The sequence below is a fragment of the Puma concolor genome, chromosome C1 (assembly GCF_028749965.1).
Source record: "Puma concolor isolate L17-30 chromosome C1, mPumCon1.1.hap2, whole genome shotgun sequence".
Classification (NCBI taxonomy): Eukaryota; Metazoa; Chordata; class Mammalia; order Carnivora; family Felidae; genus Puma; species Puma concolor.
In genome coordinates, this window is record NC_141674.1 from 188,253,563 (window position 1) to 188,278,335 (window position 24,773).

At 39.6% G+C, this 24,773-nt stretch overlaps 2 protein-coding genes across 5 annotated transcripts in view; one reads left to right on the forward strand and one right to left on the reverse strand.

Annotated features, from left to right (window-relative positions):
- The window catches only part of PPIL3 (peptidylprolyl isomerase like 3), a 12,907-nt gene extending 12,304 nt beyond the window's left edge, over positions 1 to 603 (reverse strand). The window contains exon 1 of the mRNA XM_025935128.2: positions 308 to 603. The gene's annotated coding sequence lies outside the window, so the exon portion shown is untranslated. The remainder of the gene's footprint in view (positions 1 to 307) is intronic.
- On the forward strand, positions 603 to 23,777 carry NIF3L1 (NGG1 interacting factor 3 like 1). 4 transcript variants are annotated; one of them, XM_086719245.1, is made up of 7 exons: positions 603 to 730; positions 2,873 to 3,458; positions 4,277 to 4,439; positions 7,583 to 7,709; positions 9,843 to 9,981; positions 19,442 to 19,525; positions 23,375 to 23,777. In XM_086719245.1, the coding sequence occupies exons 2-7, from the start codon at positions 3,026 to 3,028 to the stop codon at positions 23,557 to 23,559; spliced, it is 1,131 nt and encodes a 376-aa protein (XP_086575371.1). In that variant the 5' UTR covers positions 603 to 730; positions 2,873 to 3,025; the 3' UTR covers positions 23,560 to 23,777. The 4 variants fall into 4 exon arrangements, with proteins under 4 accessions (XP_086575371.1, XP_086575373.1, XP_086575372.1 ...); XM_086719247.1 differs by lacking the exon at positions 603 to 730 and adding an exon at positions 805 to 938; XM_086719246.1 differs by lacking the exon at positions 603 to 730 and adding an exon at positions 818 to 963.
- The last annotated feature ends 996 nt before the right edge of the window (positions 23,778 to 24,773 follow it).

Consider the following 24,773-nt stretch of genomic DNA (forward strand, 5'->3'; position numbering starts at 1 on the left):
GGTGTTCCTTTTGTCTGGAACACTTATACTTAGACATCTGGACAGCTATTTTCCTCACGTCCAAGTCTCTGCTCACAAGTCAGGTCTCATTGGCCTGATAACTCTATTTAAAACTGCCTTGACTCTAGTGCCTGCCCAATTTCCTTTTTTCATAGCACTTATCACTAATATACTACATATTTTTCTGATTAAATCTGTTCCAACACCACCCTCCCCGCCCAGAATGCTGACGCAAGCCCAAGAACTAAAACACGGAGCTTGACAAGTGTCTCAATAAGTGAATGAAAGAGTGTGTGATATTACTTACCACTTCAGTTAGCACAGCTCTAATTGAAACGACACATGCCATTCCTTGCAGGTGGCCACGTTTCGAAATAAGTGTCTTAGGGCTACCGGAAGTCGAGCGCGGGACCCATTAGCGAGAACGCCCCTCTCCTGCTCGCCTCCTTTTCCCTTCCAGCCTCATTGCTATCTCAAACCAAAATGACTAGAACTAGGAAGACAGTGTCATTTATCTTCATCTGGTACGCTTTTGACAGTGAACGGGAGCTCTTTTAATGATAATACAAAGACACAAACGTAAACCGGAACTCTGGGCAACCTCCAGAAGTGCCTTGGGTTCAGACGTAAAACGGGAAGGACCACTTCCGCCCAGCTCCTTTTCCCCCGACCCATCTTGCAATGCCAAGAGTCCCTGCGCAGGACCGGAAGTGGTGCTAGAGGAGAATTGGTGAGTCCTGGGCTATTTATTCCCGCTTGGCCAGGCCCAGGTTAGCGTAAATTGTGGGAGTTGTGAGATTGCGTCTGTGAAAGGAGGCAGAGGAGGAGACAGGGGCAGGAAACTGGCTTGTGGCATAAGAGCATAGGGCACCAGGGGAGCAGGGGTCCTAACTCAGGAGTTTCTGCCAGTGCCTGGTCTCGTCACTGTCCTGGAAAAGGTCTGAAGTGGGACTGAAATGTCAGGTAGATAAAGTAACGTAAGAGGGTGCAGTTCGCAGGCTGTAAAGTGGTCCCTACTAATGTATTTTAAAAACAGTGCTTACTCTAGGCCAGGCATTGTTCCCAGCTGTACGGTTAAATCTTGTGACAACACTATAAGCAGGGCACTTTTATTCTCATTCTAGAGAAGGTGAGACAGCAGAGGTTGAGACATTTGTTACACAGCTGTGGTTCTGGGAGTTCGTTGCGTTTCAGGATGGGTCCTCCAACCCACAATGCTATGCCGCCTCCCATTGTTAATTGTTGGCGTCAAGCTTCGCGGTTTTCTAAAAATGGAGGGTGTTCTATGTTATTTACAAGGGTTCTTTCAAATTTAGCAGTAAATAACCCAAAAGTGGTATGGTGGCCCACTAGGGCTTCACTTTCAAGGCCTGCCAGATTTAGAAGAGTCTGGAAAGTGGGGCAGTATCAGATCTTGGAAATTCTAGAGTGGAAGTGGTATAAGGACCTTTAGAAGGTCTTCCGAGACCTTAGGCTCCAGTAGATTTTGTAGGCTCTGCATCATTTCTGTGTTTGTGTTTTTGTTTTTAAGAAAAAGCGTGCGGGGAGAGGGGCAGAGGGAGAGAGAGAATTCCATGCAGGCGCCGTGGGGCCGGACACGGGGCTTCATCGCAGGACCCTGGGATCATGCCCTGAGTCAAAATCAAGAAGAATTGGGTACTCAACCAACTGAGCCCCCCCCTCCCCCCCGCCCCGGGCGCCCCATTCAAATCAGATACTGAACAAGTACTCACATCTCTTAGTAAACATTTCTGCTGAAAAAAATAGTTTTTTTCAACAAATTTGTTAAACATTTTTGTTGAAAGAATTTGTTTTTGAAATTACTGGGTTATGACTAATTTGATAAAATTTACAGTTGGCCATGCTTTTCTTGTTAATTATTGTGCATACAATGAATGCTTTTCTTCAAAAACAGAAATGTTCCTAGAATCTTAATGGAATTAACAGTGTTTTGTATAGGGGCTAGACACTGAAGATGTTTATTAAGAAAAACTTTATTTGAGGCACCTGGGTGGCTCAGTTGGTTAAGTGTCCAACTTCAGCTCAGGTCATGATCTCACCGTTCCTGAGTTCAAGCCCTGCATCAGGCTCTCTGCTGTGAGCACAGATCTGGCTTCAGATTCTTCCTCTCTGTCTCTGCCCCTCCCCTGCTCACACTGTCTCTCTCAAAAATAAATGTTAAAAAAAAAAAAGCTTTATTTAAGAAGTTAAAGGATGGGACACCTGGGTGACTCAGCTGGTTAGTGTCTGACTCGATTTCAGCTCAGGTCATGATCTCCCAGTTTGTGAGAGCCCCGAGTTGGGCTCTGTGCTGACAGCATGGGATATTCTCTCTTTCTTTCTCCCCCACCATTCCTCTCCCCACCCCTCCCCCACTTGCACTGTCTCTGACTCTCTCAAAATAAATAAAAAGTTGAAGGAAACTTGTAAGGAAAGATAGTATTTAGAGTAATGGAAAAGGGATGAGGGTGGTTGAAGCAAGGATGGGGAGAAAAAGAACTTTGTGTTGGGGCTGAGGAAGTGGGGATGAATGTGTACTATGTACCAGGCTTGTGCTAGGTGATTTACACATCTTAATTGATTTGCTTCTATGGATGGCCTTTGATTTTGGTTATAGTAGCTCCCATTTGGTAAATGAGAAAACAGCCTCAGAGAAGCTAAGTGACTTACCTAAGGTATCATGTGCTGGTAAGTGGCAGAATCAGTATTTGAACCCAGGGATATGTGACTATAGTTCTTTTGCTCATATGCTTTGCTACCTCAAAGGTCCAGGCTTAAAGTGTACCTGTGTACCATTTCCTGGGTATTGACTTCAGATACTCAATTTTACCTGATTTCTTCTCTCCCTTTTGTTTTGTTTTGTTGTTGTTAGTGTGCAAGCCGGAGAGAGGGGCAGAGAGAGAGACTCTTAAGCAGGATTCATGCTCAGTGGGGAGCTCAGTGCAGAACTCGATCCCACAACTCTGGGATCGTGACCTGAGCTGAAATCAAGAGTCAGACGCTCAACTGACTGAGCCATTTCTGTATGTTATCTCGTGTACTCCTCACTCCCACAACAATCCGGCTTGTTCATTCCCTGATCTGCAGTTCTTCCCGTTCCTTCATGGATTTGAAGGTTCTCCTTTCCTCCTTGAATGACTTTGCATCCCTCTCACTTGCTGAGAGTTGGGACAATGTTGGATTACTGGTGGAACCAAGCCCACCACACACTGTAAACACACTCTTCCTTACCAATGACTTGACCGAGGAAGTGATGGAGGAGGCGCTGCAAAAGAAGTCGGATCTTATTCTCTCCTACCATCCGCCTATTTTCCGACCTTTGACGCACATAACCTGGAAGACGTGGAAGGAGCGCCTGGTGATTCAGGCTCTGGAAAACAGAGTTGGTATTTACTCTCCTCACACAGCCTATGATGCTGCACCCCAGGGAGTCAATAGCTGGTTGGCTAAAGGGCTTGGTGAGAAGCCTCTTCTTTCATGTTTAATATTTTCCCTACGAATGCTTTGAAATTTTAGAATGTCTTTCTAGTAGAATTTTAACTGCTTTAGATGTGGGTACCATTCTATTTTTATATATTTAAAAATAGTGTTGTGAAATCTGGCCATTAAATTGCATTTGAGAAATTAAATTTTCATCCTTAGTAAGGAGAGCATAGGAAATCTTTATTGCTGGACTGAGCTTTGTGAGTCCTCACTCTCGTGACACAGTGCCTGGCACCCAGAAATTCAAGAAGTGCTTGTTAAATTGAGCTCTGAAATCTCAGATCTCTCCAGGATATTCTTTGTATGTCAGTTAGATAGAAATCAGATTTTCACTGAATGCTTACTCATGCCCAGCACAATGACGGAATTCAGTCTATGTGTTTTAGCTTTATTTTTAGTTAGTTATTTTCATTTACTCATTTGGGGTTGAAACTTTTATGATGACATAATCTGAATTAATGTGGTCAAGTAGGTTATGAGCTTTTGCAACCTGAATGATGATTTACCTGAATAAATTTAGTAAGCAGTCACAATTCTATGTATCGTCTAAAACTTCATGAGTCCAGTTTTTGTGGTATTTAACAGTCTTCTGGAAAATAATTCTGAAAATAAATTTGATTTTATGTCAATACTAAATCACTAGATTATGGGGACTTTTGGATGTATATGTAAGGGATATATGTGTGCATATTATATAAACATCAGTTTCTAAAAGCTTATTTCTTAAATTTTGCCCATAATAGTTTATCTTTTTAATTAAAAAAAAAAAAAAACAACACAATTTTATTCCTAGGAGTTTGCACCTCCAGGCCCATACATCCTTCCAAAGCTGCCAACTACCCAACGGGGGGAACGCACAGAGTAGAATTCAGTGTTAACTCCACCCAACACCTGGACAAAGTCATTTCTGCAGTGAAAGAAATTGCAAATATTTCTATCACTTCTTTTTCTACTAGGTATGATATATTTTTCTTCTTTTTTGTGTGTACTTATCTGTAAGGATCTTCTTTATAAATTCTGTAACTCTAGTACTGTGAACTGAAACAAATTGTTTCCCCCCAGGATGGGTTTACGAGGCAGTATACTTCTCATTTGCATGTAGGTGCTCCAGAAGAACCATGGGTTTTTTTTTTTCCTGAAACAATAAAAATGACAAGTAACACTTACTATTTTCTAGGTGGGAGGGACTATACTATGCCTTTTATTTACAACGTTTCTAATTCCCCTGATAATGTTGAAAGGTGGTTTTTATAGTATATAGATAAACCCTACTGACTCACTGATTACATAGGTTTACTCTTACCAGTTTCAAGCAAATCAGTGATTCTCAAACACTTTAATGGAAGAAGACATTCAGGTGCCTCTTATAAGGCCAATCATTTATTTAGGGCAGAGATATCAAAATGGTGCCTTTAGTGGATTTTCTTTGAAGCTAACTTATCCGAACATCTTTTGAAGCATGTTAAGAGACAAGTTAGACAAAGCTGGAACTTAATGTTTAAAAAAACAAAGATGAATATAATAACTTTAAGAAGATGGAGATGTGTTCCAGGCTGCAACAAAAAGGGACTCTTGTGAGTGGTTTTTAGGTGTAGATACCTTGTAATAAAATTATTGCAAATGCTTTCTAATAGTGTTGAGGGATTTAAAAAACCTCAAGAAAAATTATTTCTAGGACTTTGTATAGATTCCAGTTATGGATGTCTTTTACCATATTGAAATACTGTGTAAGTACTGAAATTAAAAAGATACACATGAAAATTTCAAACAGTGTAAAAGTCCTCCTTGTTCCCTCTACTCAATTCCAGTATCTTCAATTCATGTTACCTTTTCCTTTGTTTTCAGAGAAGTGGGTATCTTTCTAAACACATACAGGAACATGGAGAAATGCAGATTTTTGTGTTTTTTTTTTTATTGTTTTCTTAATTAAATGGTATGCTGCATTTGCCTCTTTTACTGAACAAGAGGTCTTAGAGATCTTTCTATGTAGGTATAGAAGATCTCTTTAACTGCTATGTAGTGTTTCTTATGGATCTACTGGACTTTCTTTAAGCATTTCTCTTCCTAACTAATGAGCTTTTTCCTTTTTTAAAAAGTTTATTTATTTTGAGAGAAACAGAGACAGTGCGAGCTGGGGAGGGGCAAAGAGAAAGGGAGAGAGAGAATCCCAAGGAGGCAGCGCAGAGCCCAATGTGGGGCTCCTAATTCATTAAACCAAGAGATCATGACCTGAGCCGAAATCAAGAGTCAGACACTCAACCGAGTCACCTAGGTGCCTTCCCCCCCCTTTTTAAAACTGATGCACATTTAGTTTGGTTTTAGTTTTTCCTTATTACGGGTGATATCTGGGTTTTGTGATTAGGTTGGGGTCCAGGCACTTTTTCCCTTTTTCTTGTCAAAGCTCTACAGATGATTCCAGTGTTGACAACTACTCTTCCAGATTCTTTTAAGGTGTCTTTTTGCTCTAGAATTCTATGATTATATTTTTAGAGTTTATGGTTAAATACAAAACTTTTCTGATGCCAGTGTTTTTGGAGACACTTCAGGGCATTGCTTCTCAGGGTCATTCAAGACCCCCTACAGAATGTTGGCTTCATCCTAAAGCTATGTAATTAGAATGGGGTTTGCCTGAAAATCTGTCCAGGAGATTCTTGTTTCAGTGGTTTGAAAAATTAACTTCTTTGGGCCTTAAAACAATTCAGTTTGAGGGCACCTGGGTGGCTCGGTTGAGTGTCCAACTTTGGCTCAGGTCATGATCTCATGGATTGTGACTTTGAGCCCCACATCGGTCTTATGGCTGTCAGCTTGGAGCCTGCTTTGGATCCTCTATCTCCCTTTCTCTCTGCCCTTGCCCCGAGCGTGTGCGTGTGTGCGTGCGTGCGTGTGTGTGTGTGCATGTGCGCGCACGCGCGCGTTTTCTCTCTGTCTCAAAAATAAAAAGCCCTTCATTTGGGAAAAAAATTCGATTTGCTTTGGCCCCATTCATAGAAGTTCTATTTCACTGGATCTGTAGAAGGGTCCAGTAGCTATCATTTTAAGAAGCTAGCAGATTTCTGATGCATACCTGGGATTAGGAACAGTTCTAGAATAGTAGTTTCAAAGTGAGGTCCCTGAACCAGCAATATCAGCATCACCTGGAACTTGTTAGGTAAATTCTAAGACCCCACCTAGATCTAGTGAATCTGAAACTGGGGAGTTGGGGTGGAGCTCAACATTCTATTTTAATAAGTCTACAAGGAGATTTGGATGCATGCTGAAGTTTGAAAAATATTTTTGTTTATTTATTTAATTTAATTTTTTTAAGTTTACTTATTTTGAAAGAGAGAGCGAGAGAGAACACGAGCAGGGGAAGGGCACAGAGAGAATCCCAAGCAGGCTCCGCACTGTCAGCACAGAGCCTGACTGGGGTCTGGAACTCACAAACTGAAAGATCATGTCCTGAGCAGAAGTCAAGAATCTTGACACTTAACCGACTGAGCCACCCAGGTGTCCCTTGAGAAATACTATTCTTGGGGCACCTGGGTGGCTCAGTCGGTTAAGCGACTAACTTCGGCTCAGGTCATGATCTCGCAGTTTGTGAGTTCGAGCCCCACATTGGGCTCTGTGCTGACAGATCAGAGCCTGAAACCTGCTTCAGATTTTGTGCCTCCCTCCCTCCCTGCCCCTCCCTGCTCATGCTTTGTCTCTCTCTGTCTCAGAAATAAATAAACATAAAAAAATTAAAAAAAAAGTATTCTTGAAAATGGTTTGGGATTGCAACCTAAATTTCATGTAAATCTTTTTTTTTTTTTAAGTTTGTTTATTTTGAGAGAGAGTGAATGCAAGTGGGGGAGGGGCAGAGAGAGAGGGAGAGAGAGAATCCCAAACAGACTCTGTCTGTCAGCAAGGATCCTGATGCAGGGCTTGAACCCACAAACTGAAATCATGACCTGAGCTGAAACCAAGTGTCAGAGGCTTAACTGACTGGGTCACCCAGGCGTCCCCTAAATTTCATGTAAATCTAATCTTAATTATAGGAGGTTGTAAAGTGTGGATTGTTTATATGTTTTACTTATATTCATCCTAGAACAGCAAGTGATTTTTTTTTTTTTTTTAATAGGACTGATGATGAAGAACAAACACGGATTAGTCTGAATTGTAGTCAGGAGGCTTTGTTACAGGTGATGGCTTTTCTTTCCCAGAACAGACAATTCTATCAGAAGACTGAAATTCTGTTACTGGAGAAGGTAATAAAAATATATACTGTGCATTTTTGTTTGGCAAATTCATTTGTAAGTTGTTACATCAACACACTGTCAACTGTTACCTAAAGAAGCACAAGGTAGTGTTGAGGGCATAAAATACCCTGGAAAATATACTGTACTGAGAAAGGGAGACATTCCAGGAATGGAAAAGTGTTGGTAGAGGTTTTAGTTCATTCAGGCTGTTATAACAAAATACCCTGGACTGGATAGCTTATGAGCAACAGAAATTTATGTCTCACAATTCTGGAGCCTGGGAATTCCCAAGATTATGGTGCTGACAGATTTGGAGTGGTATCTGGAGAGGGTCCACTTCCTGATTCATCATCGGTACCTTCCCTCTGTGTCCTCACGTAATGGGAAGCACTAAAGATATCTCTTGGAATCTGTTTTAAATTTTTTTTTTTTTTCATTTTTTTTAATTTATTTTTTTGGGACAGAGAGAGACAGAGCATGAACGGGGGAGGGGCAGAGAGAGAGGGAGACACAGAATTGGAAACAGGCTCCAGGCTCTGAGCCATCAGCCCAGAGCCCGACGCGGGGCTCGAACTCACGGACCGCGAGATCGTGACCTGGCTGAAGTCGGATGCTTAACCGACTGCGCCACCCAGGCGCCCCGGAATCTGTTTTATAAACTAATTCCAGTCATGTGGGCTCCCCTCTCATGACTTAAGTACCCCCTAAGGGCTCCACCTGCTAATACCATCATCCTTGGGGGTTAGGATTTCAACATAGGAATTTGTGCAGGGGCAGACACATTCAGGTTATAGAAGTGTAGTATTGTGTGTTTTTTTGTGTGTGTATTTTTTTAAATGTTTATTTTTTTTAGAGAGTGACAGAGTGTGAGTGGGAGAGGGGCAGAGACAGAGGGAGACACAGAATCCAAAGCAGGTTCCAGGCACTGAGCTGTCAGCACAGAGCCTGACGTGGGGCTCGAACCCCCCCGCCCATGAGATCATGACCTGAGCCGAAGTTGGACGCTTAACCAGCTGAGCCACTCAGGTGCCCCAGTGTAGTAGTTTTTTTTTTTTTAATGTTTTTTTTATTGAAGTATGGTTGAAACCCAGTATCATATAGTACTTTTTAGGGTTAGAGACTCGGTTACAGGTTCTATCTCTTTTATACCCTCTGCCTGGACCATTCTATTTGCTCCTTTAACTTGACAGCTATTCATATGGTGATTTCTGCATCTTTACTTTCTGGCTCAGAATGCTTTCTTAAGGTAAAAACTTAAAAAAATAAACCCATATTTCCTGGAACTCTCTGTTCCACTTAATGGATCCCACATATAATTTAGTATATACAAATATTGACCTTATTCCCACATCTCCCCTTTGAATATTACTTTTTTCTATTTCATAGGTGGCATCATCTTCTGCCTGATTTTCCAAGTTTACACAGCTCTCCCTTGCCTCTCATAAATCCATGCCTGCTGATTCTGTCCCCAAATCTATAGAAGGTTTCTCTTCTCTATGTCACCACAGTAGTTGAAAAGTTGTGCTTTGTCACCACAGTAGTTGAAACTCTCCTATCCCAGGTAACAAAAGAAGAGTAGTCTCCCTAGTGGGCACCGGAAGGGCGACAGTCCATGCTTTTTCTCATAGTGTACTGGCCATGGCCTCTGTCTCCATCCCTTGCTCTGCACATCAGCTGTAGCGTCTGCTCTTGGAACCGCTCTGAGCTTATACCTTTCCACATCTCACCCTATCCCTTTCCTACCACACTATACTTGACATCACATTATTATTATTATACATTTTTTTACTTTTTTCTGGTCTGGGAGGCCTACGTTTTTGCAAAACCTTTGGTTCCACTTTCTCCAAGTATCCCCACCCCAAGTCCCAGCTCATTTATTTTGTCATTTCTTTGTGCTCCCATAAAATGGTTCCTGTCTTGTATTTAAACACTTTTATTGTGATTAGTTATCTAAACATTTGCCTCTCAGGAGATTGAGCTCCTAGAAGTCAGAGAATGTTTTTGTCAGGCTTGCATCCTTGAACTTCAACCGGGACCTGGCTGTAGTAAGCTCACAGTGTGCATGTTTTATTGATCTCAGTATTTGCTGTATGTTTTCTAGGACTGAGATGGACAGTTTTTCTAACTTGTGTTTCTCTTCAGCCTCCACTTCCGCAAACTGGGATGGGACGGTTGTGCACACTGGATGAGCCTGCTTCCTTGGCAACCATGATTGAGCGAATCAAAAGGCACCTTAAACTAGCTCATGTTCGCCTTGCTCTTGGGGTAGGAAGGACCTTAGGTAAATATGACCCATTTATTTGTCCAGTGTACCTACTAATAATGTAGTATTACATAGTATTTGGGCAAAAGTTGATGGTTTGGGTTGTAGTAATGTGACAGGAAACATGTTAGCTCACGGGGGGCTGACTGATTTATTTTATCAATCCAGGTGGGCTAGGTTATGCTGTGGTGTACATCTCATTTGGCTCAAGGAAGATTTATGTCTCACTCCTACTCCATGTTCATTTTAAGTCAGCAGGAGAAGTCTACTCATCGTACACTGATTGCTGTTGCAGAGGGGGAGTTTTGGATGGTCTTGGACCATCAGTTAAACATTAACCCAGAAATGATACATTTTCTGTTCAAATCATTGTCTAGAATGAATCACATTTTGAGCACAAGTCAGGGCATGAAGCACAGTCCTACCATGGGCCAGGAAGGGTGCCGGAAGTTTTTATTATTCCAATTACAATGCAAGTATTCTATTTTATAATACTGATGGCATTTTACAGCAAGGTGCCAAGTGATCCACTGCAGTTTCCGAGTCTTGTAGTCTTGGTTTTTGGCTTTTAAATACTGCAGTAAACATAGGGGTGCATATATCTTTTCAAGTTAGTGTTTTTATTTTCTGTGTGTAAATATCCAGTAGTGGAATTACTGGGTCATATGTATTCCTATTTTTAATTTTTTGAGGAACCTCCATACTGTTTCCCACGGTGGTTGCACTTAGTAATGTTCCCACTAGCAGTGCATGAGGGTTCCTTTTTCTCCACATCCTTGCCAACACTTGGTATTTCTTGTCTTTTTGTTTTCAGCCAGTCTGAGAAGTGTGGGTGATCTCTCACTGTGGTTTTGTTATGCATTTCCCTGATGATTAGCAATGTTGAGCATCTCTTCATGTGTCTTTTGGCCATCTGTATGTCTTTGGAAAAATGTCTTTTCAGGTCTTCTGCCCATTTTTAAATTGGATTATTTGTTTTTTTATAGTGTTGAGTTGTAGAAGTTCTTTATATATTTTGGATGTAAGCCTGTCATTGGATATATCATTGCAAATATCTTTTCCCATTGAACAAATTGCCTTCTCATTTTGTTGATGGTTTCCTTTGCTGTTCAAAAGCTTTTTATTGTGGTGTAGTCCCAATAGTTTATTTTTGCTTTTGTGTACCTTCCCTGAGGAGACCTATCTAGAAAAGTATTTCTAAGGCCGGTGTCAGAGAAATTACTGCTTATGTGTTCTTGTAGGAGTTTTATGGTTTCAGGGCTCATATTTAGGTTTTTAAACCGTCTTGGGTTTATTTTTGTATATGGTATAAGAAAGCTGTCCATTTTCATTTTTTTGAATGTAGCTGTCCACTTTACCCAACACCATTTGTTTCTTTGTTTTTTCTTTTTTTTTTTTTTTTAAATTTTTTTTTTTTTCAACGTTTATTTATTTTTGGGACAGAGAGAGACAGAGCATGAACGGGGGAAGGGCAGAGAGAGAGGGAGACACAGAATCGGAAACAGGCTCCAGGCTCTGAGCCATCAGCCCAGAGCCCGACGCGGGGCTCGAACTCACGGACCGCGAGATCGTGACCTGGCTGAAGTCGGACGCTTAACTGACTGCGCCACCCAGGCGCCCCTCTTTGTTTTTTCTATTGATAACCAACTTTATTTTTTTTTTTCTTTTATTTATTTATTTTTAAAATATAATTTATTGTCAAGTTACCTAACATACAGTGTATACAGTGTGCTCTTGGCTTCGGGAGTAGATTCCCATGATTCATTCCTTACATACAACACCAGTGCTCATCCCAATAAGTGCCCTCCTCAATGCCCATCACCCATTTTCCCCTCTCCCAATCAACCCTCAGTATGTTCTCTATTTAAGTGTCTCTTACGGTTTGCCTCCCTCTCTGTCTGAAACTATTTTTCCCCCTGCCCTTCCCCCATGGTCTTCTGTTAAGTTTCTCAAATTCCACATATGAGGGAAAACATATGTATCTGTCTTTCTCTGACTGACTTATTTCACTTAGCATAATACCCTCCATTTCCGTCCATGTTGTTGCAAATGACAAGATTTCATTCTTTCTCATTGCCAGGTAGTATTCATTCCATTGTGTATATAAAACACATCTTCTTTATCTTTTCATCACTTGATGGACATTTGGGCTCTTTCCATAATTTGGCTATTGTTGATAGCGCTGCTGTAAACGTTGGGGTACATATGCCCCTGTGATTCAGCACTCCTATATCCTTTGGATAAATTCCTAGTGGTGCTATTGCTGGGTTGTAGGGTAATTCTATTTTTAATTTTTTGAGGAACCTCTGCACTGTTTTCCAGAATGTGGCTGTACCAGTTTACATTCCCACCAACAGTGCGAGAGGGTTCCCGTTTCTCCATATCCTCGCCAACATCTGTTGTTTCCTGTGTTAATTTTAGCTACTCTGATTGGTGTGAGGTGGTATCTCAGTGTGGTTTTGATTTGTATTTCCCTGATGATGAATGATGTTGAACATCTTTTCATGTGTCTGTTGGCCATCTGGATATCTTCTTTGGAAAAGTGTCTGTTCATGTCTTCTGCCCGTTTCTTCGCTGGATTATTTGTTTTTTGGGTGTTGAGTTTGGCAAGTTCTTTATAGATTTTGGATACTGACCCTTTATTTGATATGTTATTTTCAAATATCTTCTCTCATTCTGTTGGTTGCCTTTTAGTTTTGTTGATTGTTTCCTTTGCTGTGTAGAAGCTTTTTATCTTGATGAGGTCCTAATTGTTCATTTTTGCTTTTATTTCCCTTGCCTTCAGAGACATACCAAGTAAGAAGTTACTGGGACTGAAGTCAAAGAGGTTGTTGCCTGTTTTCTTCTCTAGGGTTTTGATGGTATCCTGTCTCATATTTAGGTCTTTCGTCCATTTGAGTTTATTTTTGTGTATCATGTAAGAAAGTGGTCCAGTTTCATTCTTCTGCATGTTGCTGTCCAGTTCTCCCATCACCGTTTGCTAAAGAGACTGTCTTTTTTCCACTGGATACTCTTTCCTGCTTTGTCAAAGATTAGTTGGCCATATGTGGGTCCAATTCTGGGTTCTCTATTCTATTCCCTTGGTCTGTGTGTCTGTTTTTGTGCCAATACCAGACTGTCTTGATCATTACAGCTTTGTACTAGAGGCTAAAGTCTGTGATGGTCATGCCTCCTGCTTTGGTTTTCTTTTTCAACATTACTTTGGTTATTCGGGTCTTTTGTGGTTCCATACAAACTTTAGGATTGTTCCAACACCATATGTTGAAGAGACTTTTTCCCATTGGATATTCTTGCCTCCTTTGTTGAAGATTAATTGACCATATATAAATGGGGGTATATTTCTCAGCTGTTCCATTGATCTATGTGTCTATTTTTATGCCAGCACAATACATTTTTGATTATTAAACCTTTGTAGTATATCTTGTTTTTAACGTATGTTTGTTTTGAGGGAGAGAGAGAGAGACAGAGAATGAGCAGGGGAGGGGGCAGAAGGAGAAAGAGAATCCCAAGCAGGCTCTGCGCTGTTGGCACAGAGTTTGACGTGAGGCTCAATCCCATGAAGTGTGTAATCATGACCTGAGCCGAAATCAAGAGTTGGACCCTTAACCGACTGAGCCACCCGGGTGTCCCTGTAGTATATCTTGAAATTGGGTAGTATGATGATGCCTCCTGCTTTGTTCTTTCTCAAGATTGCTTTCAATGTTCAGGGTCTTTTGTGCAGCCACACAAATTTTAGTATTATTTGTTCCAGTTCTGTAAAAACTACTGTTAGTATTTTGATAGGGATTGCACTGAATCTGTAGATTGCTTCGGTAGTATGGACATTTTCACAATATTAATTCATCACATCCATGATAGTGGAATATCTTTGCATTTCTTTGTGTTACCTTCAATTTCTTCCATCAGTGTTTTATAGTTTTCAGAGTATAGGACATTGACTTCATTGGTTGAGTTTATTCCTATTTTATTCTTTTTGGTGCAGTTGTAAATGGAGTTGTTTTCTTAATTTCTCTTTCTGCTATTTCATTATTAGTGTATAGAAATGCAACAGATTCCTGTGTATTAGTTTGTATTTTGCAACATTATTGAATTCATTTATTATTACTTTTGGTGGAGTCTTGGGGTTTTCTTGTGTATACTATTATGTTGTCTGCAAATAGTGAGAGTTTCACTTCTTCCTTAACAATTTGGATGCCTTTTATTGTCTGATTGCTATGACTAGGACTTCCAGTGGCAAGAGTGGGCACCCTTGTCTTGTTCCTATTAAAGGTATGTTTCCTTTAAACCCACTTTGAGGTTTTTATCATGAACAGATGTTGAATTTTATCCTGTTCTGCCCCTATTGAGATGGTCATATGATTTTTATCCTTTGTTAATGTGTTTTACATTGATATTCTGAATATTGAAGGATCATCCTTGTGTCCTTGGAATTAATTCAGTTTGGTTGTGGTGGATGTATTGGTGAATGTGGGTTGCTAGTATTTTGTTGAGGATTTTTGCATCATTCACCAGGGATATTGGCCTGTAGGTTGGGAGTGTCTTTGTCTAGTTTTGGTGTCAGGGTAATGCTGACCTTGTAGAATGTATTTGAAGCTTTCCTTCCTCTTCTATTTTTTGGAATAGTTGAAGGAGAATACCTATCAAATCTTCCTTGTTTGGTAAATTTATCTATATATCTAGACTTGTATTTGTTGGGAGTTTTTTGATTACCCATTAAATTTCATTGAATTGGTCTGTTCAGATTTTATTTGTTTTCACTTTAGAGAGAGAGTGTGTGCATCAGTGGGGAGAGGGGCAGAGGAAGGGAGAGAATCTTAAGCAGGTTCCACTCTCAGTCCATCATGGGACTTGATCCCACATCCCTGGGATCATGACCTGAGCTGAAATCAAGAAGCAGACACTCAACTCACTGAGCCACACCGGTGCCCCAGTCTGTTTAGATTTTCTATTAATCCCTGATTCAATTTTGGAAGATTGTGTTTTTCCAAGAGTTTATCTATTTCTTCTAGGTTGTTCAGTTTGTTGGCATATAATTTTTCATAGTAGTCTCTTTGGATTTCTGTTTTGTCAGTTGTTACTTCATTCATTTCTGATTTTTTAAATTTGGGTCCTCTCTATTTTTCTTGATAAGTCTGGCTAAAGGTTTATCAATTTTTGTTTATCTATTCAAAGAAACAGCTCTTCGTTTCCTTGTCTTTTCTATTGTTTTTTTATTTTAGTCTGTATTTCATTTATTTCTGTCCTGATCTTTTATTTCCTTCCACTAACCTTGGGTTTTGTTGTTGTTCTCATTCTGTTAGATGTAAGGTTAGATTGTTCAGATATTTCTTGTTTCTTGATGTAGGCCTGTATCACTGTAAATTTTCCTTTCACTGCTTTTGCTGTGTCCCAAAGATTTTGGACGATCATGTTTTCATTTTCATTTGTCTCTGTATTTTTTGATTTCTTTGTTGACACATTGGTTGTTTAGCTCCCACATGTTTGTGGTTTTTTCCAGTTTTTTTCTTGTGATTGATTTCTAGTTTCCTACCATTGTGGTTGGAAAAGATGCATGATATGATTTTAGTCTTCACAAATTTATTGAGACTTATTTTTTTTTAATTCTTTTTAAATGTTTTATTTATTTTTGAGAGAGACAGAGACAATGCAAGTGGGTTAGGGGCAGAGAGAGAGACACACACACAGAATCCAGAGCAGGCTCCAGGCTCCGAGCTGTCAGCCCAATGCGGGGCTTGAACTCACACTCCGTGAGATCATGACCCAAGCCGAAGTTGGACGCTCAACAGACTGAGCCACCCAGGCGCCCCGATTGAGACTTCTTTTTTGGCCTAACATGTTTTATCCTGGAGAATCTTCCATGTACGTTTGAAAAGAAGGTATATTCTGTTGTTTTGGGATGGAATGTTCTGTATATATCTGCTAACACTAATGTGTTGTCCAAAGACACTGTTTCTTTATGGATTTTCTGCCTGGATGATTTATCCATCAATATAAGTAGGTGTTAAAGTCTCCTACTGTTATGATAGTACGGTCAAACTTTCTGTTGATATTTGTTAATACTTGTTTTATGTATTTAGGTGCTCCAGTATTGGGTGCAGAGATACTTATAATTGTTATATCCTCTTTTGCATTGATTTCTTTACCATTATGTAATGCCTTCTTTCTCTCTTGTTACATCTTTGTTTTAAAGTCTATTTTGTATTGCTACCTTTGTTTTGTTTTGCTTCCATTTGCGTGGAATCTTCTTCCATCCCTTTTCCTTCAGTTTGTATGTATCTTTAGGTCTCAAGTGATAAAATACAGACCCTTCTATATGCTGCCTACAAGAGACTCACTTCATCCTATATTTTTTGATTGTTGCATTTACACCATTTACATTTAAAGTAATTACTGATAGGTATGTGCTTATTTTTATTTTGTTAATTGTTTTCTGGTGATTTATGTAGTTCTTTTCTGTTCCTTTTTTCTTCTCTTGTTCCCTTTCCTTGTCACTGGTAATTTTCTTTAGTGTTATGCTTGGCTTGCTTTCTTTTCAGTTTTTGTGGATCTGTTACAGATTTTTGTGTTTGTGGTTACCAGAAAGTTTCTCTATAGGACCCTAAATATATAGACATCTATAATTGATGGTCACTTAAGTTCGAACACCTTTTTTTTTTTTTTAATGTTTATTTTTGAGAGAGAGAGCACGCACACGCAGTGGAGGGGCCAAGAGAGAGGGAGACAGTGCATCTGAAGTGGGCTCTGTGCTGACAGCAGAGACCCTGATGTGGGGCTTGAACTCACAAACCATGAGACCATGACCTGAAGTCAGATGCTCAACTGACTGAGCTGCCCAGGCACCCCAAGTTGGAACACCTTTTAAAAGCACTTGTTTTTTATTCCCTCATGTTGTGTGTGGCATCATATTTTACATCTTTTTATTCGTAACTATTTCCCAATTATGGCTTTTTCTTTTCTACTTAAAAGAAATTCTTTAACATTTGTTGTAAGTCTGGTGTAGTGGTGATGAACTCCTTTAACTTTTGCTTGTCTGGGAAACTCATTTTATCTCTCCTTCAAATCTGAATGATAATCTGGCTAGGTAGATTATATATATATATATATTTTTTTTTTTTTTTTTTGAGAGAGAGAGAGAGCACATGAGCAGGGGAGGGGCAGAGAGAGGGAGACAGAATCTCAATCAGGCTCCGCAGTGTCAGCATGGAGCCTAATGTGGGGCTTGAACCCATGAAACCATGAGATCATGACTAGAGCTGAAGTCAAGAGCTGGATGCTTAGCCAACTGAGCCACCCAGGTACCCCCTGGGTAGATTATTCTTGATGGTGGGTTTTTTTCCTTTTAGCATTTTGAATATATCATGATACATTCCCTTTTGGCCTGCAAAATTTCTGCTGAAAATCAGCTGATCGCCTTCCAGAGTTTTCCATATAAATAACTTTTTGCTTCTCAGTTACTTCTTTTAAAATTCTCTTTATCTTTAGTCTTGGACATTTCAGTTATTATGTGTCATGGTGTGGATCTCCTTGGGTGTGTCTTGTTTGGACTCTCTGTGTTTCCTTCTCCAGGTCAGGGAAGTTTTCAGCTATTCTTTCTTTCTTTTTTAAATTTATTTTTATTTTTTATTAAATTTTTTTTTAATGTTTATTTTTGAGACAGAGCAAGCATGAGTGGGAGAGAGGCAGAGAGAGAGAGGGAGGGAAGGAGACAGGATCTAAAGTTGACTCTGTGCTGTCAGTGCAAAGCCAACATGGGGCTCGAACTCAGAAACTGTGAGATCATGATCTGGGCTGACATTGGACGCTCAACTGACTGAACCACCCAGGCTTCCCAACTGTTATTTCTTCAAATAAATTTTCTGCCTTTTTCTTTCTTCTCCTTCTGAGACCGATATATGCTATGATTGTTCACTTGATGTTGAAGAGATCCCTTAACCTATCCTCATTAAATTTTTTTTTTTCTTTTTCTGTTCAGGTTGGCTGTGTTCCATTATCAGTTTTTCAGATCACTGATCTGTTCTGCATTTGTTAATTCCCTCTAATGTATTTTTCATTGCAGTTATATTCTCCATTTCTGGTAGGGTTTTTTTTAAATGTTTTGTTTATTTTTGAGAGAGCACAAGTGGGGGATGGGCAGAGAGAGAGGGACACAGGATCTGAAGCAGGCTCTGCACTGAGAGCAGTGAGCCCACTGTGGGGCTTGAACTCACAAACCGCGAGATCATGACCTGAACCAAAGTTGATGCTCAGCCAACTGAGCTACCAGGTAGCCTGATAGGTTTTTAAAAAAAAAAAAAAATTTCTGTCTCTATGTTGAAGTTCTCACTGAGTTCTTCCACTCTTCTCTCCAGTCTGGTGAGCATCTTTATGACCATTACCTTAAACTTTTTACCTGGAGTATTACTTCTCCCTGTTTCATTTAGTTCTTTCTCTGAAATTTCATTTTATTCTTTCATGTGGATCATATTCTTCTGTCTTCTCATTTTGCTTGACTTTCTGTGTTCACTTCTATGAATTATGCGGAACAGCTGCTTCTCCCCAACTTGAAGGAATGGTCTTATGTATGGTCATCCCTGAGTAGACTGTGTGCCTGGTGACTTTGGTTGGCTGGAATGGTGTTGGGCATGGGCAGACTCCCAGGGCACTCTGTGCTGGAGCTGCCCTAGTGGGATGGTTGGAGCTAAAGTGGGCATGGACTGGGGTGGTCCTAAGGCTCTCAGAGAATGCCTTGGCAGGATAACTGAAGCTGAAGTGGATGTAAGCCAAGTGTTCCAGGGTGCTCTGTGTGCTCTGTGGAGCTGAGGTGAGGCATGGACTGGTGGGGGGGGAACCTGAGTGCTTTGCACAGGGGGCACCCTGGCAGCACAGCTGTACCTGAAATAGGTATAGACCAGGGGGTCCCAGAGCTGTCCATACAGAGGGCACCCTCAGCCTCTCTCTTAAAATACCACTGGTGGAATGACCAGTAATGAAGTGTCCATTCTAGAAGCCTTAAGTGCTAAATACTTGTTGGATTTGGGCTTCAAAGTTTCTGTTATTTTACTCTACAGCAACTCTACAGAGGTTGTTCTTTTGAGTTAAATATGATATTTAAAAATACATGTCAAATGAGTTTGTAGCATTCCTATAACTAGCCCTTTTAGTCCCTCACCTGAGAAGGAGCTGGTACCTGCCTATCTCTCGCTGTTGCCTGGAAAACCAGGATGGTCACTTTACCAGCCTTATGTGGGCTTGTGCACAGCTATGTCTGTTTGAAGGAATTAATAGCCCTGCATTGGGTTATTTTTGCAATACCAAAGAATCATCTGTCTATATGAAGATGTGTTTTATTATTTTTTTAAATTCAGTAAGCAAAGTTCATTTACTGGTAATGAGACCAGGAGTAAAGTCTGCATTATGTGAAAGATTATTGATACAAATTATAATATTAAAATGAAGGGGAATTGTAATGTGTTGGTCTCTTGTTTCCTTTATTTTGAAGAGTCTCCAGTCAGAGTCGTGGCCCTGTGTGCTGGTTCTGGGAGCACCGTGCTGCAGGGGGTAGAGGCTGACCTTTACCTCACAGGTACGATAGCCTCTGGGTCTCCTTTTCTTTTTTGTGTGTATCATTCCCAGCTTTATTTTTTATAAGGAAAAAAAAAACAGGTTTTTAAGCCAGCACCTGGCATATAGATGAATCTAATACCTGTTGTTTGAACCTGAACTAAATAGGAACTGCACTGAAATTGGAGATAGACCGTATTCTTTTATTTTTTTTATTTATTTTTTTACTAGTAAATTTAAACCATATTCTTTTAGAGGGAAAAAAAGTCATTAAACAATTAACTGTTAGATTATCTTAAAAACTTGTGTTCAGTATTTATTTCACCTGTGTTCTTCCTAAACATTCTCATAGATTTCATGTCTGTTAATGGGACACTTTCTACCTTTCCACCTTAGCTAAAGCCACTAAAGCCAATCATTAGTTCCTATCAGTTCTAGCTCCAGAATCTTTTTTTTTAAGGTTTATTTATTTTTGAACCCATGAACCATGAGATAATGACCTGAGCCGAAATCAAGAGTTGGATGCTCAACCAATTAGGCCACACAGGCACCCCATCCAGAATCTTTATAGAGCCTTTCCTCTTATCTCTATTCAAGCATCATCTTCTACATGAAATACTTAAATCTAATCTTAAGTCTTCCACATACAACCCTCAAATTAACTTTTCTTTCAAAAGTACAAATTTGATGGTATATAATATTATCCTAGCTAGAAAGTCTTTAGTGGTTTCTTTCACGTGTCCTGGTCAGGCCTGAACATTCATCCTCTTTCATGCAGCCTTCTGCTGTTTTCTCTGGCTAGAATGCCTTCCTTGCCCTTTACTTCTAGTGATAAGTTCAAGATACCTTCTCTGAGAAGCTTTTTCTGACACTGTCTGGCTCCTGCCCTGATGGTCATGCCTTCCTCTCCAATTACTATTGCTTTATCATTTTTTTTTTTAATTCTTCATTTTTTAATTTTAGAGTGAAATGAGCAGGGGAGAGGGGCAGAGGGCCAAAGGGGGAGAGAGAGAGAGAGAATATCTTAAGCAGGCTTCACAGTCAGTACAGAGCCTGACGTGGGGCTCATTTCCAAGACCCTGGGATCCTGATCTGAGCTGAAATCAAGAGTCGGACACTCAGCTGCCTGAGCCACCCAGGTGCCCCTCCTGTTGCTTTCTACTTAACCTCCGGTATGCATTTCTATCAGATGGTAATTGTTCAGCTTTATACTCTGTCCTTGAGGGTAACATCTAATAGGTACAAGGCCCATCATTCAGAAGATTTGGAGGCACTTTGTACACTAATGGTTGTATTTTGCTACATTTGCATATTCTGTGTTACATACATATTCTGTGTATGTGTATAAATATATATCTATGGGTGTGCATATAAATATATTTCTATTTATGTGTTTCCCCTGAAACCATTTTGTAATAAATTTCATACATGACCTTTTATCCCAGAAACATCAGCATATATCTCCTAAGAACTAAGGACATTTTCTTTTATGACCAATGATCAAATACAGGAATTTAGGATTGTTAAGACACTTACTTAATATGTAGTCTATATTTAAATTTTGCCAAATGATTAGAATTGCGTATCTTTTTCTGATTGATACCTAATCTGTGAGCACACACTGCATCTAAAAGAGTTTCTCGGCTCTGTCCAGAGCATTGACATTTTTGAAGAGTATAGGCCATTTGTTTTGTGGTATATCTCTAAATTTGGGGGATGTGATTATTTCCTTATAAATAATGACTTTCTTAAAACTAGTTCTTTTTTTTTAATAGGCTTGAAAGAGACTTTTAAAATGTTTTTGTTTTTAATTATTCTTTGTTTTTAGAGAGTGCACAAGTGGGAGGGAGGGGCAGAGGAAGAGAAAGAGAATCTTAAGCAGGCTCTATACTTTGCATGGAGCCTGATGTGGGACTCCATCCCATGACCCTGGGATCATGACCTGAGCCAAAATCAAGAGACACTCAACTCACTGAGCCACCCAGGCACCCCTAGTTTTCTTTGTTTACACTTTTAAGCAATATGTGCATAAGATAAATTCATGCAGTTCAAAATTGTTAAAATAGCCTTCCTATCTGGTTACTTGGGGAAATAGAAAGTATCTTCTTACCTGGCTGACCTTAGATGTCTATGATCTGTGAGGCGTCGCTTTGAGTATAACTTTAGGGATGAAAAGCACCAGGTCAAAGGTGCATATAGGCCTCTCCTGATGTTCATCACCCTTACTCTGAGTGTAACATGGTAGTATCAGGGTGTTAAGGGTAGTATCCTAGAAAGATCAGCAGATTTGCTCCTTGTAAATATAAATTCTCATTTGCTTCTTTCCCACAGCTACCCTCCTAAGCTAGGCTTTTCTTCCCTTTGCCTTCAGCTAGTACAGAGTCTTTGCAGATCCCCCTGTCCCCGCCCTGCCTTTCATGCCTTCTCCTCACAGCATTTATAATTGTCCAGGTCACCAGACTTGTCTCTCCTGAAGCATGGCTTCTAACTGGGCCCCTTAGTGTCTTTCTTCTTTTTACTTTCCTATTTACCTTTACTATTACCTTTACTATTTACTATTACCTTTACTATTACAGATTAAGATATTTTAAAAGATTATTGAATAAAAAATATCCCATATGAAATGACATGTATTGGGGAGCAAGAAAGTGTGGAGGATTGAACCTTTCCCTAAGAACCTTATTTTTTGATGTTTTCAGGGCTCTAAACATATTTCAAAATTAGACTTGTTATGAACAAGCTAAATTGTGTATTTTTGCTGTAAAATCAGAAGTCCTCAAATTCACAAATAGTGTTTTTAAAAAATTCAAGATGCTTGAGGGGGCACCTGGGTGGCTCAGTCAGTTGAACATCTGGCTCTTGATTTTGCCTCAGTCATGATCCCAGGGTCATGGGATCAAGCGCTGTTGGACTCTGCAATGAGCATGGAGCCTGCTTGGGATTCCCTATCCTGCCCCTCCCTTGCGTACACACACACTCTCTCTAAAATAGGAAAAAGCAACTATTGGGGCGCCTGGGTGGCTCAGTCAGTTAAACGTCTTGGCTATTAATTTCGGCTCAGGTCAAGATCTCATGAACAGTGAGATTGTACTGTGGGGCTCTGTGCTGACAGCACAGAGCCTGCTTGAGATTCTCTCTGCACCACCCATGCATGTGCTTGTGCTCCTTCTCTATATACACATTACAAAAAATACAGAACACTGGAGTTTTTTTAAACCTTTTTACAAAAGAGGAGCTCCTCTTCTACCAGTAACTTCAGAATTTCTAGGAATTTTGCCTAAGTTAAAGGAAAAGAAATACCCTGTATTTTATTTATTTATTTATTTATTTATTTATTTATTTATTTATTTATTTATTTACCTTGTCTTTAATTTAGAAGTAACCTTAAGCTTGTTTTATCCTTATTAGAGTAGAGCCGATACTGAAGATTTTGGTGTTCACAAAGCATAAAGAAGTGTTTGGGAACTATACCTAGGATTTTCTGGAGATATTTTGTTATTTGATATTGATATAGATGAGAAATTTTCTGAAAGCCCCAGTTGACTTAGCAATACTCGTTTATCTTCTTACGGAAACATTTTGAATGGGTGTTCTTGTAGATCTGGTTCTGGCGGTATTAGATGCTATTGCATACGGGAGTTTAGATTCTTGTCTGAGTCTGCCAAGGAGGAAGAATTTGGAATTCTCATTGGGATGATCTGTCTCTTTCTAAATTGGAAGACACCTAAGAAACCTGTACATTACTTTCTAGATTGATGTGTAAAGTTCTGCTTTTTACACGATGAATTCTTGGTGTTTCTGCAGTTATGGTTCAGCATTCCACAGACTCTGTGTCTAATATTTAAGTATTTGCTCTTTCCTTTGTTGGCAGGTGAGATGTCCCATCATGATGTTCTGGATGCTGCATCCCAAGGAATAAATGTCATCCTCTGTGAACATAGCAACACTGAACGAGGTTTTCTTTCTGATCTTCGAGATATGCTGGGTGCTCACTTGGAAAATAAGATTAATATTATCCTGTCAGAAAGAGACAGGGACCCTCTTCATGTGATTTAAAGCATACAGGGACAACAAGATGACAGAGTCTACAAATTGATTTGCTCCCAACTTGAATGCGTAACAGGAATCAGCAGACTTAGTATCCGTCTGGAAGAATGTCTTAGAATGTACACTATTTCTGGTTTGTAAATCTGCTTCACCAAATAGTCTGTAGCTTGTATGGTAAAAACCATAAAGTATTAAACACTTAACAATTAAACGTATTAAACAAACTACTATTAACAAATATTTATTATAAGATGAATTAAGATTATGATACAATGTGAAGTACATATTTATCAACTCCAGGAAGATTACTTAACATTCTTGGTAAGTACCTTCTTCTTAGCTTAATTATAGATGAGATCTGTCATTTGAGATCTCTCTGCTCTTGGTTAGTTTAAAAAACTTGAGATTAGAATACTGATTTCTAGGTAGCAGCCTCTAGGGGGTGATAAGGTATGTCTGTATGTTCCTGTTCATAGATCACTAATGTCTCACATAAATTTCAGAATCAGGATGAGGTTTTGTTTTTGTGGTTTTTTTCTTAATATACATGACCATTATTCATAACTATTGTTTTATTGCTTTTGGGTAACTTACCTGTAATTTTATTAGTAATACATAAAAGATGGTTAGCTTTCAAAATAATACCAGTTATTATACAGTATTAATTTTGTGCTAGGCCCTCTCAGGTATGTTATAAACAGTTTCAATCCCTATAAATAAGAATACAGGTATTATTATTATTTCCATTTTACAGATGAGTGAACTGAAACAGAGGTTAAGGAGTTTGTCCAAAGCCACGTAGATAGGGAGTGAAGGAGTTAGGACACAAAATGTGGTAGCCTTGCTTCACGGTCTGTGTTCTTTACTTCTTAACACTGACAGTAAAACTGATATAGGAGTTATATAAGGAATTCTGAAGGAAAAGAAATCCATTTTCACTGGGATTTTCTCTGGCTGGTATGGGAGGTTTTTCGTTTGGATACTTATATTTCCAGTTTCTCTGCTGAGCTTTTTACTTTGGTAATAATGAAAGCAAATCTTGTAAAATGCTGAGAAGGGATTTTACATTTTCTTTTGTAGGACCCTTTTCCTACCAATCATCGCCCAGAGGATTTGGGATCCTGACTCACAAATTATTCTTGGTGGTTTGCTGTAATATTGATTCACTGCAGAAGTAACTCGATAGGACTGAGCCTTAAGAAATGTCCCCAGTTAGAGTCAGA

Bases quoted from the DNA above. Each gene is read 5' to 3' on its own strand.
- NIF3L1 (XM_086719245.1), top strand. From the start codon at position 3,026: ATGTTATCTCGTGTACTCCTCACTCCCACAACAATCCGGCTTGTTCAT. The intron at 4,440-7,582 runs GTATGATATATT...TTTTTTTAATAG, and splicing joins ATCACTTCTTTTTCTACTAG to GACTGATGATGAAGAACAAA. The intron at 19,526-23,374 runs GTACGATAGCCT...CTTTGTTGGCAG, and splicing joins GGCTGACCTTTACCTCACAG to GTGAGATGTCCCATCATGAT.